The 17995-nt window shown below is 43.7% G+C and overlaps 2 protein-coding genes across 5 annotated transcripts; both read left to right on the forward strand.

The window, feature by feature from the left end:
- Window positions 1-727: 727 nt before the first annotated feature.
- Window positions 728-5930, forward strand: chek2 (checkpoint kinase 2). 2 transcript variants are annotated; one of them, XM_088305531.1, is made up of 15 exons: window positions 733-890; window positions 1547-1793; window positions 2136-2260; window positions 2332-2464; window positions 2547-2637; window positions 2708-2804; window positions 2902-2955; window positions 4186-4250; window positions 4318-4417; window positions 4631-4717; window positions 4794-4957; window positions 5044-5159; window positions 5247-5332; window positions 5429-5497; window positions 5786-5930. In XM_088305531.1, exons 2-15 carry the CDS (start codon window positions 1553-1555, stop codon window positions 5885-5887), a joined length of 1530 nt encoding a protein of 509 aa, XP_088161657.1. In that variant the 5' UTR covers window positions 733-890; window positions 1547-1552; the 3' UTR covers window positions 5888-5930. The 2 variants fall into 2 exon arrangements, with proteins under 2 accessions (XP_088161650.1, XP_088161657.1); XM_088305524.1 differs by having other exon boundaries at window positions 728-890; window positions 5044-5332.
- A 188-nt stretch (window positions 5931-6118) lies between these two features.
- ciz1b (cdkn1a interacting zinc finger protein 1b) lies at window positions 6119-11443 on the forward strand. Of its 3 annotated transcripts, none has more exons than XM_088281504.1 (9): window positions 6119-6259; window positions 8448-8536; window positions 8610-8674; window positions 8877-8999; window positions 9130-9224; window positions 9350-9431; window positions 9507-9611; window positions 9674-9787; window positions 10386-11443. In XM_088281504.1, the coding sequence occupies exons 1-8, from the start codon at window positions 6159-6161 to the stop codon at window positions 9782-9784; spliced, it is 771 nt and encodes a 256-aa protein (XP_088137630.1). In that variant the 5' UTR covers window positions 6119-6158; the 3' UTR covers window positions 9785-9787; window positions 10386-11443. The 3 variants fall into 3 exon arrangements, with proteins under 3 accessions (XP_088137630.1, XP_088137712.1, XP_088137793.1); XM_088281586.1 differs by having other exon boundaries at window positions 9353-9431; window positions 10386-11135; XM_088281667.1 differs by lacking the exon at window positions 6119-6259 and adding an exon at window positions 6519-6610 and having other exon boundaries at window positions 10386-11135.
- The last annotated feature ends 6552 nt before the right edge of the window (window positions 11444-17995 follow it).

A 17995-nucleotide genomic window follows, 5' to 3' on the forward strand; every position in this document is an offset into this window, starting at 1 on the left:
TCATCAGTGAGCCGCTGCGGCATTAGCAGCCAATGGGCGTCAGGGAGGAACATCGTCAATTTTCCATGGCGACACTCGCTACAGCTGTTAAGTGATGTAGGCCATTTTATGGATTTTTTTTTTATTTTTAAACATTGAAAATTACAAACACAGAGGACAACACAGCATGTCAACCAAAACAAAAACAAAAAATAGGTATTCATGATCTTAAAAAAGTCGGCATTTCCATTCAAAAAGAAAGAAGGGAGCATAATTAATGAATACAATATTACAATGTCTGTACATATTTTCCTCGCGTAGTTGCTTGTTTCTATTTTCTTAAGGAAGAAGAAAAACCTTTTAATCATAAATCCCGGGAAGGAGGCCTTACTATTTCTCCGTTTGGCAAATTGTATATGGTATTTACACACCAACACAATAATATTCATCAATTCCAAAACACAAAATTTGACATTATTTCTACCAGTCCAAAAGCATAGCGAAATAGAACAAAGGAAAAGCAAAAGATCCGAAAGTTTCATTATCGTTATGGCATAAGGAACAGCTGGTCATTTCATGGATGAAGCGCTGTAACTACGAGACCAGATGCAGAGACTCCGCCCCCTCCAGCAGACGCCTGTGCACAGGTGGGCCACGCCCCTCATTTTTTCTTTCTTTGTATTATGTATGCAATAACTCATTTGTGAATGTTATAACATATACTGGGAGGGAGTCGCTTGTCGCTCGTCAAGCAAACCCGGAAGCCAGCAGCAACATGTGACGATGCTCCTAATGTCCCATTGGTCGGCTGGACCGGTGACGCAAAAGGAAAACAAGGGATGCACTTCCCGTGAGGCTTGCGCTCAAACTGTTCGCGCGCGCATTGGAAAAAGGACGACGACGCTCACGTGGTAAGGAAAGCACGCGCTTGGTGGACCTTGTTCACTTTGCTTGGCGGGCGCCGGTCTTGTCCGTGAACTGGTCGGGCGTTTGAGATTTGAAGCCGCTTCGTTTGGCTGATCAGATTTGGCCCAATTGTTTGCCGAGACATTTTGGAGCCTTTTCTTTCTGTTTGTTGCTCGCCGTTGCGTGTGCAACAGCTTCAGTTTGCGAGTTGAATTTGTTGAGATGAACCATGATCGTAACCTGATGCGCGTTCGTGTATTAAATACGTTTGAATCCGACTAAACGGAAAGGCCCTTAATGCGTTTAAGACCCAAAAAAACATTTCTTTAAAATAAATTATTTAAAAAGTTTTTTTTTGACTGCTTTCAGTAAAAAAATAAAATAAAGAAAAGTTTTGTGTTCAAACAGAATATGTGACCCTGTGTCAAGGTGTAATTATTGTCAATGGGGGACAGTCATGATTTTTTATATATATATATATATACACACACCCTTCTTGCAGGTGCGAAATTGCCACTGAGACTTTCGTTGCGCACATACCAGAGCATCACACTTGTCTAAAAACCCATGACAATCATTTGTGTGTTTTTCTTTTTTCTAGATCACCTTCAACAATCAAGTAATTTTGTCAGGTGCTGAACTATGTTTGTCCAATTTGTAGACTTCAATGTCTCAAGAAATTCCACATGAGGGGGATCGGCCTCAGTCCTCCTCGCAGGCCCAGTCCAAGTCCCAGGGCGGCTCCAGTTCGTCCAGTGGCCCCGCGTCAGGCAGCCAGTCGTCCAGCGGTTCGGGCACACTGAGCAGCGTTGACACGCTTCCTGTCACCTTGCCATCCGTTCCAGAGGAGCCCGAAAGTCAGCCTTGGGGCCGCCTGCTGCCCATGCAGCACGGCTTCCGCGCTCACGGCAAGTTGGCGCCGTCTTTATCGTCATTGTCGCGGTCTTCTCATTTCTCAAGTTCATCGACAACTAATCCGACAATAGTTTTAGAGCACCGATTCTCAAAGAATCTGCAAAAAAGGGCAGCCTTGAAGCGCTGCTTTTGAGACATGGTCCAAATGTTCAGAATTTCACAAAATCTCGTTCTTGTTGTCCTCCGTCCTCCATGAGAGCAGACGGATTCTTTTCTCTCTTCAATTTTTTCTAAGTAAAGACATTTGCAAATGTCCGCTTTGACACCTTTTCTATGTTGATGATTTTTAAAGTTTGTAGCAATCGTTTTGTGTGCGTGTGCGTGCTATTTTTCAGATTGCGTGGAGGATGAGTATTTGTTTGGCCGCGACTCCAAATGTCATTATGTCCTGGACGATCCCGATCACAAAGGATCCTTACGATTCCGAATTTACAGCAAGAAACACTTCAGGATCTACAGGGTAGCTTGGCATCCTCCTGACCTTTCCTGACCTTTCCTTCCCTTACTTGACCTGTCTTGACCTAAGCTCAGGAGGGCACCGAGGTGTTTGTTCAGGACCTGAGTAACAACGGCACCTTTGTTGACGGCGACAAAATCGGACGCGGCAAGAAACTTCCTCTGGTCAACAACGCAGTGCTGGCATTGTCGGAGCATCGCAACAAAGGTAAACGCCCAAATCGCTGTCGTGGCTTCGTTGCAATGGCAACGAGCACCAGCGTAGCAACCACGTCGCCGTCTTTGTTCAGTTTTCGTCTTCACCGACCTGATGTCCGCACGAGAGTCCACGTTGCCCAGGGAGCTCCGCGACAAATACCTGCTGACTCGACGGATCGGGACGTGAGTGCGATCGCCTGCGACGGCGCTTCCAGCGGTGTGTGATGTAACTTCCTGCGAGGGTGTGTTTCAGAGGCGTGTGCGGCGAGGTGAAGCTGGCGTTCGAGCGCTCCACGTGTAAAAAGTTTGCGGTGAAAATCATCAACAAGAACAATTTCAAGTCTGAAGGAGTGAGTATTTGTTGTTGTGTGTCCTTCTCTCATTGGTCGGCGACTTGACCCCACCTCTGATGCTCCACGTCTGACCTTTGTGCTCGTCCATTTGCAGACAGCCATGAGAAATGCTCAAACGGAAATCGAAATTCTTCAACGCATCGATCATGTGAGCTTGTTTGATTATTATTTGAGAATCAATCGCACATTCGTACATGTATGCAACGCGGGCGGGGGGGGGGGGGGGGGGTTTACATTCCTGACCACGCCCACAAGACCTGATTTGTGAGAAAATACTCATTAAATGAAACACAGCTCTGGCGTGTTTTGAAAACAATTTCAAGATGTCCTTGTTTGTTGAGCAATTGTTTATTCCGCATGGCAATTTTAAATTAGAAATGTTGGTACATATTGGAGGAAGGATCATGCCTTCCAAAATCCGCAACCATCTCGATTGATTGTTTTGGGACTAAAATCAAATCGTGATCTCAGACAATGCGATTTCAAGATCGTTAAAGATGTGGTTTGTGCCCCACGTTCGCAAAGCAGGTCACATTCCAAAAAAAAAAAAAAAAAGGGGGACTGTCGCTTTTAGTCCCGAAAGTCATTTCTTTCGCCACTAGTTGAATGCTAGCCGCCAAGTTATTTTGCACCGCTGCACTACGAACTTTATTTGAACTACATGCAAGTCGGTGCACTGCAGCTGCAACGAGCTGCGTGATGCGAATCCTCTCTTCCGTTATGACAAATGCACGATCCCAACAACAATTAGCGTTTTAAACGAGGAGGCGAACATGGAGGTGCTAAGCATGCTCAAGTAAAAAAAAAAACGATTTGACCCAAATAAGGTGTACGGTTGACTTTGAACACAAGTCTGACTCGAACCGCGTTAGGGTGGAAATGTTTTATTGCAACCATTACGTATCAACCATCTCCGCGCATTGTGAAGAAAATCGCAAATTAATTCGAAATGGCAATATCGGTCCGAAAAATCACGATCCGATTTTTTTTTTTTTTTTTCCTAAACTCGTTCAGCCCAAGTGTAAAGTCACCGACGTTGGAGGATTTGTCGTTCGTATTCATTCATGTTTCCATGGCCTTTTATTTTAACGTGAGCCAAACCTTGAAGACCAAAACATGTTTGGATAATACCTGAGATATTGGTGGTTCACAAAAAAAAAAGAAAACCGCATGATTGGAAGCGAACCTTTATGTAAGAAATGACAAGAGCAATTTGATTTTATTCAAAACGGTTCCGCTGACTCGTAACTTGAACGAATTCATCAAAACGTTGTGCAACTTGTGAAATGGCCGCCAGTTGAGTCCTCGCCAAATGTTTTCACGGGCCGTTCGTGGTGATGTCGTCTCCGCCGACTGTGTCGCTGTGCTTTGTCTCCAGCCGTGCCTCATCAAGACCGAAGACTTCTACCAGACGGACGACACCTTCTTCATTGTGTTGGAGTTGTGAGTGCGCTCGCTCGCACGCACACGCACGCCAGCCAGCGGCTTTTCTAACAGCGTCATGTGACAGGATGGAGGGCGGCGAGCTATTCCATCGGCTCAAATCTCAACAGCCATTGGGCGAGGCCACGGCCAAGCTTTACTTCTACCAAATGTTGAAAGCCGTGCAGGTGAGGCGCCGATTGGGCCATCGTCATCCGACTCGCTCTGAATGCGTGTGTCAGATTTTGTGTTTGTGTGCGTGTGCGTGCGTGCGTGTGTGTGGTGGGGGGGGGTCTTTGTTTTAACTCATTCACTACCAGCTGAGTAAAAAAACAAGGATCTTTGAGGACTTTAGCCATCAATGGCAGTAAATGAGTTCATATCTGCATGTGTGCGTATAGTACCTGCACAGCCAGGGCATCATCCACCGGGACCTGAAACCGGAGAACATTCTGCTGTCGTCACCAGAGGATGACTGCCTCATCAAGGTTGGGCGCACGCCGGCCGGCTGGGCGTCGTCGCGGAGACGCTTCAACAAAGTCATGTGACCCGTGCCCACTTCAGGTGTCAGACTTCAACCAGTCTCGCATCCTGGAGGAGGCGGCCCTCATGAGGACGTTGTGCGGGACGCCGTCCTACCTGGCACCCGAAGTGCTGACGCATGCCACCACCGGTGGATACGGGCTGCCCGTCGACGCCTGGAGCCTCGGTGTGCTCCTCTTCGTCTGGTAACACGCGTGCGTGTGTGTGTGTGTGTGTGGGGGCGGGGGGGAATTTAATGCGAGTGTATGTTTGTGTGTGTTCATGCACGCAGCCTGTGCGGGTACCCGCCATTCCACGAAAACTTCTCGGGGCTGTCAGTGAGCGAGCAGATCATGCGAGGCCAATTCACGATGGTGCCATCCAAGTGGCGCCACGTGTCTGACCAGGGTGACCTCCTCGTCTTCATCTTCAACTTCATCACCGGCGCGCTCATGGGATCTCATGCGAGTGTGTGTGTGTGCGCGTGTGTGACAGCCAAGGACGTGGTGAGGAAGCTTCTGGTGGTGGCACCAGCCAACCGGATGAGCATCGACGAGGCGCTCCAGCACTCCTGGATGCAGGTCCTCTTCGTCACCGTAACAACCGCCGTCGACAACAGCGTGATGGAAATTCAAGCTGGAATGTGTGTGTGCGTGTGCGTGCGCGTGCGGATGTAGGACCCCGTGATGTTGGAGAAAGCCCGGCGACTGATGTATCCGTCTTCTGCCGCAGAGCACGTTTCCATGGTAACCGCACGCACTTACTCCCAATCACAAATGACAGGAAGTCGCGCTTTCTGCCACCAAGTCGGTCAGGTTGTGCACAAATCGATGGTGACTCCAATTGAGATAGAAAGTGACCGTGCGAAGTCATTTGAAGGAAAAAGGCGGGCTCCCTGAGCGAGATCACACCTCTGTCCTCACTTTGACGTCATAGCAACAAACAAAGGGAGACGAACGAGATGTAACGGATAGCGAATGGCCATTTTGGATGCCAGTCTATTACTAATTGATGAGAATTGTTTGTGGTGACAGGAGGCGGGGCCAACGTCATCATCATCAAGGAAACGACTGCGAGAAGACCACGATGATGAACGACATCCTGAGAAAAGAGCCCTTCCCACTGGCTTGCAATAAGACGCGTGCAAATGATTTCCAATAAAGTCAGAATTTTTTTTAATACTTTGTGACATCACTTCCTGTTCTTACCTGGCTTATTGTCATAGCAACCCATTTTCATCACGTCATCTGAGTACTGACAGCTGATCCGCCAATCACGTCTCAAACTCGGACTTGTAGATGTCGATTGGCCGTTGGTGGCTGACACCAGACGGCGGCCATCTTGCTTTGTCACTGTTATTGACGCCTCAGATGCGTGTCAGTACGTGTTTGACCCCAGGATCACAGAATGAAGTCATCAGAGCCTCTCGAAACACCAACTTTATTCTTTGAAATAGAAGTCAACGGAGAGGTAGAGGAGACAGTGAAGCAAGGGGGACTAGGGAGAAGGTAACATACATAAATATGTGTATATATATATATTGTGTGTGTATATATATATATTATATATATATATACATTATATATATATAAATTATATATATATATATATATATATATGCATTATCCATCCATCCATTATCCGCCGCTTATCCGGTACATATATATATATATATATATATACATTATATGCATGACAAGTCAGAAATCAGCCTTCATAGTTGGTATTCCCAACATAAAGGAACAAATCTGCCGATTTTGCTTTTTTCCTTTTTGGGCCCTAATCGCCTTCCGTATGTTTACATGTAGCATTAAGCTAGCACTAAGCTTAATGCAGAAGCGGCTGTTTGACAAATTAAGGTAAGGTCATAATGGCTGTGATAATCACGTGAAGAGTTTATTTCCAGCATGTTGTTGTTTCTCGTTTGTCAAATCAAAAAAGGTGGCAATCCAAAATGCGTCGCCGTGGACTATTTTCTTCTTAGCACGATTTCGCGATCATGAAGTGTTGTGCATTAAGACGTACACGAAGAAAGGATTATGTTCGGGCTGCTCGATTATGGATAAAATATTAATCGCGGTTATTTTCGTCATGATTAGGGCTGTCAAGATTAAAGCTTTAACGCAAGATTAATTTCTAAAAATATTATGCGATTAAATATTTTAATTAAGTTACTTTTGCAATATGCGTATCTTTCAAAGCCAAATCTGTACCATATTAGCTGTACCTCTTTAGTACATCATTTCAGAACAAAACACTTTGCTTAAGTTACCACTGGGCCTTGCAAACCAACACTGATGGAGCATGGTGCTTGTGAGCAGCTTTGAGAAATGCTTCTAAGAATTCCAGTAAGGATTACTCCATTTAGATTGTATCCAATGATCATAGAAAGCTCTTAAAACAGTATTTGATTTAAAATACACTTAATATTTGGTGATTTTACATTAATTACAAGATAGTATTCATATAAATACCTGTTAAAAGCTTCACAAAAAATAGTAGTAGAAAAAATGTGATTAATCATAATTAATTTAAGATTTATTTACGATTAGTTAATTTAAAATGTAATCGCTTTACATTACTAGTCATGAAATTGTGCATTAGCGTTTACTTCCTATATAAATTGCCATAGAAGTCTTGTAATATTTAAATAAACTATTTCAATAGAACGCTCAAATTTTAAACAAAATATAAACATTTTCAAATGATTATTATTTTACCAATGTTTAATTTATAATAATAATCATCCATCCATTATCTGTACCGCTTCTCCTCACAAGGGTCGCAGGGGGGTGCTGGAGCCTATCCCAGCTATCTTCGGGCAGCTGAACTGGTTGCCAGCCAGTCGCAAGGCACAATAGACAAACAACCATCCGCGCTCACACTCACATCTAGGGGCAATTAGGAGTGTCCAATTAACCTATATAATAATATTGTATATAATAATACTTTTTTTTATGATTTTTGCCAATTTTGTAATCGTATTAATCGTAATTGAATTTCGATTAATTACACAGCCTTAGATCTTGTGTTTGCATTTGTTTTTAAACTGCTTGGTATTTGTACACTAGATAATTTATTAGGGTTCTGCATTCTTGGATCCTAAAGTTTGCTGTTTATCTTTTTCTGGGAATGACTTGGCATTACTCAACCAAACTCTATGTATATAGCACTTTTTAAACCACAAAAATGTTTTACAAACAAAACCAAATGAATAGCTTTGGAAGGTGTGTGAAATCGTACTTGAGCCTGCTTTAAGTGTAGTGACGTCACGTCTGTTTTTAGCAACTCGCCACCGACATGCGCCAACCTGAATGGAATGGTCGCTCGCACCTGCTTTATGCATGATGCGACTGGCTGCGTTCGCCAGGCATAGCCGCGTAAATGTCTTTTTTACTTGTTTTTTCTCCAACGAAGAATATCTAACCTGACATGGGTAGAGGTGCTATCTAAATAAAGGCAGTGCTTGACTATGCCATAAGGCATTTTTGGAGCAAAACAGACCAAGAAATAAATAGTAGTGTGCTACTGCACGCACGTCACATTGATTATGTCATTTGCTCAAAAATGGCCAAGATGGCGCCATTGAGGGTATGTCAGCGTTTTCACACTTCAACTTTTTTGGGTCAGGAAATCAGATTTGCGCTGTTAGGACAAAGATTGTTTAGTGTGTCATCGTAAATGTCATCGAACCAGGGCTGAGGAGGCAGCCGCCATGCTGACCAATAGCGACAAGGGCGCAGGCTCACGTGATCAACCGGAGTGCGAGAGCGCTGCTCTAGAAGGTGTGTGTGACACAGATAACGTGGTGGCTCTTGTGCCGTTCATGACATCATGTGTGTGTGCGTGTGCTGTCAGATGGAGTTTGTCCTCCTGAGCAGCAGGAGGCAGCAGAGTGTCACAACGCCAACAAAACGTCCCAGGTGATTCAAACGTCCTCGCAATGGTCATAAAGCTCTTGCATGAACTAAACAGTCATCCATTTGTGTGTGTGTGTGTGTTACTAATTTACATAATGGCATATGGAAAGCGCTTTGTTACAGCTCCAGCTGTTGTGAAATGCGCGATATAAATAAAATTGTATTGAATTGTATGTTATTGTGTGTGTGTGTGTTCGTGCTCCAGAGCGTGTGTTCTTTGAAGGTGACTATCCAGCAACGTGGTGACAGTCGTGAGTTCAAGATGACCGGTGAGAAGCAGGAGGGCCTTCAATGTCACATGTGCGGGGTCACGTGTCACTCAATGCAGGTGAGGAAACCCCCAGCCGCCCCCCGCTGGCGTCGCAAAAAGATGCCTATGCAAAACCATCGACAAATCTGTTTGATGGGGGGGGGGGGGGGGGGTGCGCGCGTGTGTGTGTGTGCGTGTGTGCGTTTAGGTGTTTGTGGAGCACATGAGCGGCTCAGATCATGTGACCAAATGGAAAGAGATCACACACTGCGTCAGTGTGATCACACACACGCTCACAAACAGGTAGGATTACTCATGAGCCTACACAAACATGCTCACACACCCCTGCACGCGCGCACTCACGCATGCACGCAAACACAAACGCACACACGATCTCCGATGATGACGTAGTGTGTGTGTTGGTTCAGCAGAAGGCGCCACTGGTGCCACACATGTCAGAGTCACTTTAGCGATGACATCATCAGCCATCGACGGACTAAACAACACAAAGTGAGTGATTAACTAAGTGTGTATTTTGTTATGTTAGTGTGTCTATATGCAAATGTTTGTGTGTGCGCCCGCAAGGCGCGTAAGCGTGCTTCACGGCCGTTCTGCGCAGCATGCCGCCGTCACTTGAAGACGCCTCGGAAGTTTGTGGAACACATGAAGTCCGACAAGCACAAGCAACAGGTCAGAGTTCATCCCCCTTCCGTCCGCGGGCGTGACGCTGACGTGTGCGCATGTGTCGGTAGGTGCACGTGAAGAAGGCTCAGGAGGAAGAGCTCATCACTGTGGATGCCATTGGCTGCTTTGAGGAGGAGGCGGAGCCAAAGCAAGAAGTGGACGAGGAGGCGGCCGCTTGACAGGTGACAGGCCTCTGCGCCAAATCGCTCTTTTTGTCTGTGTTGTGGCCAAGCCATGCAAGCAGCCATTTTTTCCACATTTTCCTCCTTTCTGATTTACGACATGCAATCGAGATCCGATATCAATATTGCCACAAGTATTCATGACTACTATGGCAGTAACGACACTTGCCGTCTTTGCGTTCATTTTCCGAAGCACTCGACCTCACCGGGGTTGTAAACGTGCAACAAGTTTTGTTGTTAGTTGTCGTCTGCGCAATATCGGACATTGTAAACTGGCGATGAAAAAGGCAAAAATCTTTTGAGCAACGTGCGATGTGGCTGAGCTTTTTTTCCCCCACAAATATTTTCTTTTGTTTTACTGAGAAAAACAAAAGCATTCATTCTTGATTTACCTTCAAATTGATGCTTAAAGCTGCAAACGCCCTTCAGCGCGTGTTGGGAATAAAATTCAAATGCAGGACGAAAACACTTTTATGTATTTTTTTTTTCTCGGATGGGGTTATTTAACACAAAACTTGCAGCTTTTCATTTTCTGAATATTCTTTTAGTCACCATTTCCCTTGGTAAAAAAATGTCATTGTTTCCTTGTCGCCTACAGGTGTGAGTCGCTGCCAAACGTCGCTTTCTCTCGTCCTCCCTTCCGACATGTCACAGGTGGCCAAAGTACTCAAGTACATAAAAAAAAAAAAATGTCTGTTCTGGACGTGTGCAGTTGACGTATCGGTGGAAGCACTTCTTCCACTGAGGACCGCCCCTCCAAAAAAAAAAAAAGTGTTCAACACAAATGACGCAAACGCAAGCCACTAAACGTTCGGCTCGTTTACCATTTGCATTGTGTTGAAATAGTGCAACAGAACAAAAAGAAACTTCAAAAGTGTTGGACATAAATGTTTTCAGCTCAGTGAATGTTTCCAAAACAAAACTGCTTTGTCATGAACTGCAAAAGTTTTTAAGTGATTCTTTGTCATGCAGCAATCACAGTTCAGCTTCTGTGTTGTTGTCATGGTAACGGAAATGATGAATGAGTCGTGTTGGTCAAGCTCTTAGTGTTGCTCGCAACTCTTCCATTTGAAACTAATCATTTATAGTTTGTTAGTTAAGTTTGAACTTGACTCATTTTATGTTGTTAATGAGTACATCATTTGATGTATTTATAGGTGATACTTAAATGTAACAACAAAGGAACATGTTGACATGTTAATTACAGTTAATAATGTCATATTGATTTCATGTCCAGAACTTTATTTCTTATGTTAGTCTTTCGAAAATTTTAGAGGCGAGGACATTGTTACCGCTCCAGCTGTTGAGAAATGCGGTGTATGAATAAAGTTTTATTGTATTGTATTAACTGCAACTCAACTGCGCATGTCCACCTGTTAATGTTAATGCTAATGCTAATGCTAATGCTCGTGCTCGAGGACTGACGTAGAGAAAGAAGACTAAAAGGAGCTCCTTCGTGGATTACCGAACATTTAACCTATTTTCACGGCAAGCGGCCAACGAGGTATTTATTTGTTGTGCTTTTTGTTTACTTGTGACTGTGCGACTCTTTTATTGCATTATAAATGTAGTTCTCACGTCACGTGATGGCGTGTGCTAATCGTGACCACGCAGAAAATGTGAAAGCAATAAACGCGTGTTCGGTTTCTAAGAAGCGCTTGGATGGGAGTAGTTGTGGAGTGAGCTACACGAGCGGAAGTGAAAAGTTTGGCTGGCAGCCATCAAGTTGCTCGAATGGCGCCTACACTCGGCAGTAGGTGGCGATGTTGCATCGCTTTGGGTGAGACGACAGCACGTGAGGTGTTGAAGGCCAAAAATAATGAATTGGGCAGCGCCCAATCTCGCCACTTTTTTTTTTATTAGCCCAGCTCGCCCTTACGTCAACACTCAACCTCTAAACACACCCAACACACCAGACGTCGGCATTCAACTGGTCTAATGACATTTTTTGTGCTTTGTGTTGAACAAAATCGCGTGTGTGTGTGTGCGTGCGTGTGTGTATGGAGAGAAGAGAGTAGGTGTGTAACGGTTCAACATGGTTTCAGTACAGCAAAACGCAACAAAAAGTTTAAAATGCGTAAGACTAGATTTTTTTTTAATTTAGTTTTAACAGATAGCGAGTTGCAATTAAATTTTCAATAAAACTAAAAACATTACCTGTTATAAAAGCACATACTAGAATAAAAAAACAACTAGTGTTGTTTATAAATAATTTTAAAAAAAACAGAACCTTGTCTGGATAGAATATTGTAGGAAATAGTCAGGTAACTAAAAACTTTGATAACTTCATTATAAAATAAGAAACATTTTCATTAATGTATATGACAGTCAACGTAAACACTGAACATACTCTCAATTTATAATTTAATTCAATATAGCCTGATGACAAACAAAAAGTTTCCCTGCGAATCTAAACTGAAAGGTTCAGTAGTGCGTCATCACTTCAAAATAAAATGCAATACAGCATCAAATAACATCATCGGGTATGAAAATGCAAAATGAATCAACTGTCAACGTAAATGAAATCAGTGCTGGGACCACGTTCTGGCTAATATGCGCTCGGGCTCCAACACGTTTGAAGGCCGCAACGATGTGGTTCCAATGCCCATGCCAATTGCGTCAATCATTTCTTTAGCTCGGTCTGCTTTCACTTCTGCAGACTCCTCGAAAGCTGCCCGGACAAGTTGGTGGTGTTGGACGGGCATCTTGCTTTTTATCGACCTCGACTATACTGGCACAACGGGGTGATGCCGTCATACGAGTGTTCGCATGTCGCAAGTCTTACCCACACCGCACGGAGGTCGAACCACGCCGACACCGTTTTTGTTCAGTCCACCACTTGCACTCTGTCGCCGTTGCAATCAACTGGAAGCCGAAATGTTCTCACACGGCTGACGGCTCATCTCGATCCATGTTTTTTCCCACACTCGCCCTTTTTTTTCTTTATTTGTTTTCATCTATTTTTAATTCTAAGAACAAATGTGGCGCTTGCTTGCTCTCAGGTGTGAAACCCATACGGGTCGTATACAAATGCCATTACACGCATGTGCGTGCGTCTCGCCAGCAAACTCGTCCGCCTTCTGGTTTGCAGCCAGTTTCGTGACACTCATTTGACTGAATCTAGTCAGACAAGCATCAAGTTATGAAAATTTTAAATCATTATGATCCTCGAAAATACAATGAATGAATGCATTTCTTATACTTGTGACAATAAGTGGTGTTAGTTCCAAACTTTAAGCACAAGAGGCAGCACAAAAACGTAAATGGGAAAAAATAGCTATTTGCTATAGTGACATTAAAAAAATGAAAAAATGATCCGAAGGTGAAAAAACATTGAATGAAAGAAATGGCTGACAAATTGAAGAAGCAGAGACTTTTTCTTTAAAATGAAAAACGTAATTTATTTTTATTTTTAAAAAAGAGTCATTCCCCACTCGGAACAAAATATGCAATATATTTATATTTTATTGTTTTTGCCCTCGGGAAAAAAATATTTTCAGTTTTTAAAGAACAAATTGTCCCCCTCCCACCCATCAAAAATAATCCTGGTCAATAAATGTTTATTCATTTTTAATGCAAGTCGTAATTTCTATATGATTTTTTTCTATGCTTTGATTCCTTTTTGTCCTCGAGCAATAAATAAATATGATATGTCATTTATTTCGTCATAATTATGAATGAAAGGTTAGAACAACATAGGCATTTTTTCCTGAAACAACAAAATAAATGACTAGGTAGGCTTAAATCGCTATTGCACAGGCATTTAGATGTTTTTGAATTAAAAAAAACATATTTAGGGACACAAATATTGCGATTTGCTGTTGACCACCGTAGCAAATATGAGGTAGAAAAAGTGAAGATATTTTCAAAAGTGTGCGCAAAAGTTGATTTTTTTTTTTGCCGATCCCAGCAAATGCGATGGAAAGAAACACTCGCGCACGCGCATCCCGATGTTTGCGTGACGTTTCTTCTACTGGACACGCCAAGGACACACACAACAAAACACTTTGGACCGACATGATGACTTATTGATTCCCCCCCCCTCAAAAAAAAAGCAGGCTGTGCGCGAGTGTAACCTTGGTCAGGTGGACACTTAATTGTTATCATCCTGGAAGTATTTGGGAACGGGGGGGGGGGGGTGCGTGCGGGGGATATTCTCCGCATCTTGTTGATTTGTTCTTGACATCATCCTGTGTGCTTGCTGTGATTGAGCGAATGCAATGAAATAGTTTAGTCCCGAAAATGTTTTTTTTTTGTTTTTGTTATGTTTTTCAAACGTTGCCACCCCCCGCCCCCCATAAAAGCTCAGCTGCCGCGAGGTCACCAAAGTGCCTCAAATGAGCTCCTGACGAGCTTTGTCATTCTCTTGAGTTCCATTTGAATGGACGTGTGCGCGCACGCACGTACGAGCCATTAAGTCCAAGGACGCGCGCGCATGCCGAGCTTCTTTCCTCCCCAACGATCAGGCAAGCACGTGACTTCTGATGCTGTCATTGCGCTACTTGACTTTTGCCTCCAACTCACATTTTCAACACGTCACATGCACGCTCGGCGTGTTTACGTTCCTGTCAAAGTGTGTGTGCGTGTGCGTCTGTGTGTGCGTGTGTGTTTGATCGTGCGTGCTTGCATGTGCGCGTGGCTCCCACCGGCAAAAGGCGTCCCGGCGGGCGAGTGACGTGTGAGTGACGGGCAGACGCCCCGTGTGGCCGATCAAGCGCCCCCTCTCTGGCTAACCTGCAATTAGCCGCAATTAGCCGCAATTAGCGCAGCGCGCTACCATGACGACAGTTAGCAAGCGGAAGAGGAAGACTTCCTGTTTCCCACCATCACTTCCGGTGTGAGTTCCACGTCCCTTTTGGTGTGGCGGGCCTGGCACGTCAAAGCTTACCACATCATGTGTGTTGGTTGTGATTTTGGTAGCAGTGTCACGTGCACGCGCTTTGGACGGATGGCCCGATGGGGGGTCTGAGCTAATGGGGCATGTCGGTGCGCCACGTCGATCACAATGACGAGGTGGAGACCCGCTGAGCTCAATTGCCGCTCGCGCCCGCCTGTCAACGTTTCTTGTTTGTATTTTTAGGAAGCACGAGTTCGCTTGGTGCGCTTGTCAACTGCAGCAGACAAAGTCAAAGTATGTTTTTGTTTTTATCAGAGTTATATATTTTTATATATATATATATATATATATATATAAAACTCTGATATTATATACATATATATATATATATATAATGCCATTATATTTATTTGACTAACACTTTTGTATCCTCTAGTGACTTTTCAGAGCAAAAAGGGATCTTGTTTTTATATATGCTGCAGTTCCTAAAAATTATTTCAGGAATAGACAGAGTAAGTAACTTATAGGTTATCGTTCACCTGTTTGGTTCACCTGTGAAATTAAGTAGTGCCCGCCAAAATCTGCATCCTCTACGTTTGCCTGGAAATGAGGAAACCTGTTGAAGTTCACCCCACTTCACATTCACTACTTTATCAAGAACTATTTCTTTGCATAACTTTTGCAAAATTTGCTAAACATACGTTTTACATTGTAGTGAATACCTCACCGAATGTACTGACAAGTGAAAGTATTTTTTTGCCAATTAATACGAAATGAACGCTTTGAAAATCCTGAGTGACATAATCGCACAAACAGCGTGAAAATTAGCAAAAACAGTTCCTTGAAAATGTCCATTTCCGTTTTCCAATAATCCAATTGCAGAGAAATCGTCGCTCCAGCAAAGTCGTGCTCACGCATTCGCAGTGCAAGCTACTTGATGACTCCGACGTTGGCCACAAACTAACAATTTGAGGCTAACCTTACTTGATGATAGCAGCGATGAGGATCGCCAGATGATTTTGTTCAATGCTGCTCTGCATGCTAACAAAAATGTCTTTTGTCATTGAGGGCATTTGTCCGCGCCTTTAGTGACGTCAGCTCGTTGAGGCCCAAATAATATTTGCAATCTTTTTCTTTTTTTCTTTTTTTCTGTGTCACCATAAAATGGCGAGTGGCACTAAAACATTTGGAGAGCATTGCCTTTTTTTCAAAGAAAAACAAAAACAAACGTGTGCACATTGTTGGAATTTTTGGATTGATTTATTCTTTGAAGTATTACTATTGATTAGCAGAGATGGGCATTTTACTAAATTTTGCCGATATGTCATTTGTCCATTGATCTTTTTTTCCAAGCTAAACAAACGTGTTATTGTCAGTCAGTTGGTCCCTCGATAAAAATAAGAAAAGAAATAGAAGCACGTCAGCAAAACTGAGAGGTCTGTTGCAACTTGAGACGGTTGTTCACGATTACTCTGAAGGACCAAAATGAATTTCCACCACTGCTGAGTCCGTCGCCTTTTTTTGTTTGGAACGTTTCTGTTACTCTCAATTGTCAGGAAAGCGTTCAGTGACGGACCGATGGAATGCTCACCTCTGTTAATTAGGAAAATTTCGGTGCCTCCAGTTTGGGAGCTGAGTACACACGCAGTCATCGCCATGAATGCAATCGGACTTAGAGTTTAGCAATTGTTTATGTATTGGGGGGGGGGGGGAGAGAGCTATGCTATACATGCACATTCACATACTATGTATACATCTATGCATACATATTTAAATGATTCCAATGCTTTTTGTTCAAGAAAAACATTTTCCGTTCTTTCTGATTGGATACTAGTGAGACATTTTGTCCTCATTAGAATTTCTCATCTGTCTGAAGTCATTCAAAAAAATAAATAAATAAATTTTGCATTCACATCAAATCTTTTCACTCGCACCATTCTCATATTCATTTGATTTCTTTTTGTTTTTGATTTCTTTGGCCGGCCGTGAGGAACTTTTTTTTTTTCCAATCCAACACTGCAAATTGACTTCCTTAAACGCCTGCGCGCACACGCACACACTCACACGGAGTGCGCTAATGAATTGACACAGTCGTAATGGACATGAACACAATAAACACTCATTAGTCAAGCATGTCCCATCCTCCCCTCCCCATTTCCCTCCACCCCGTACACCCGAGGACACAGCTGCTTACAAACAGATGGACACTTTTAACGTGTGCCACACACGCGCACACACACGCACGCACGCACACGCACACACTCGCGCACACAAAGAGCAGCTGGTGGTGGTTTCTACCTGACACAAACACACACTCGCTCACGCAACACGCGTGCTGCTGCCACTGTGCGTGTGCGTGCGCGTGTGCTTGTCTAGCGACAGTCCTGCAATTCAACAATTGATATGCTGCAACCTCCCCTTTTGTTAAATCCCGTCATTTGTTAATTATTTTTTTTGTTTCAATTCGTGCCATCAATGGAATTTCCACGAGCGAAATATCTTTTTCTTATACGATGAAAGCCTCATGGAGCTGCGCGTGCTCGTGTTCGTATTCGCGCTCGTGCAGGCGTGGGAGGGGGGGGGGGTCAAGTGTTTCAAGTCCTCATGAGACGATGAAAAGGTCAAAATGTTGAAAGCTTTTTTTTTTTTGTGGGCCAACAAGTGAGCGTCAATTGGCCTGCTTCCCTTTCAGCGCCACCAGTCGAGCAAGGTCACGCGTGCGCGCGCACGTGCACGCAAAAGCTCAGTGAAAAGAAAAGCAAAAGGCCTTTCGCAACACTTTGGCACTGGTGGGCTGCACGCATGCTCGTGTCTAATTTGTGTGCTTGTTTCAATGGGGGTGTGAGTGCGCTTAGATGTGTGTGGGGGGCATTGTGTGCGTTCGCGCGCGCGCGCGCGTGTGTCTATATGCATATTAGTTTTGTTTGTGTTTGAATGGGAGGTAATGGGTGTGTGCGTGCGTGTGTGTGAATTTGTTTACAGTGTGTGTGCGTATGCAAGCGTGTGTTTTGTGCCTGGGAGAGTGTGCATGGATGTGTTTCATACACTTACATGAACACGTTCTCATTCTCTTCTCACACACGCACGCACACACACTCACACACCTAGATCTCTTATAGAAAACACATCACGCGCCGCGGTTAATTTAGTTAACGAAACTCAAACTGAAGACATTTTAATTTATGAAATAAAATAAAAACAAATGCTTTTAAAAATTTAAAACTGACTGGAACTACATTTTATGTTTACAAAATCTGAAGCTTTCAAGGTTGATGACAATTTTCTTTCCCCCATCATTGGGTGGCACCGCCATGTTGGATGAGTCATCAACCAATATGAAAAAAAGGAAAGGCGGAAAAAGGTGCAGATGA

Source organism: Idiotropiscis lumnitzeri, chromosome 1, assembly GCF_059441095.1.
Source record: "Idiotropiscis lumnitzeri isolate Australia: NSW breed Sydney's pygmy pipehorse chromosome 1, RoL_Ilum_1.0, whole genome shotgun sequence".
Lineage (NCBI taxonomy): Eukaryota > Metazoa > Chordata > Actinopteri > Syngnathiformes > Syngnathidae > Idiotropiscis > Idiotropiscis lumnitzeri.

Excerpts from the sequence above, each read along its gene's own strand:
- chek2 (XM_088305524.1), top strand. The coding sequence starts at position 1,553 with ATGTCTCAAGAAATTCCACATGAGGGGGATCGGCCTCAGTCCTCCTCG. Across the intron at positions 1,794-2,135 it reads GCACGGCTTCCGCGCTCACG|ATTGCGTGGAGGATGAGTAT; the intron begins GCAAGTTGGCGC and ends GCTATTTTTCAG. Across the intron at positions 2,261-2,331 it reads AACACTTCAGGATCTACAGG|GAGGGCACCGAGGTGTTTGT; the intron begins GTAGCTTGGCAT and ends ACCTAAGCTCAG.
- ciz1b (XM_088281504.1), top strand. The coding sequence starts at position 6,159 with ATGAAGTCATCAGAGCCTCTCGAAACACCAACTTTATTCTTTGAAATA. Across the intron at positions 9,225-9,349 it reads ACACACACGCTCACAAACAG|CAGAAGGCGCCACTGGTGCC; the intron begins GTAGGATTACTC and ends GTGTTGGTTCAG. Across the intron at positions 9,432-9,506 it reads GACGGACTAAACAACACAAA|GCGCGTAAGCGTGCTTCACG; the intron begins GTGAGTGATTAA and ends TGCGCCCGCAAG.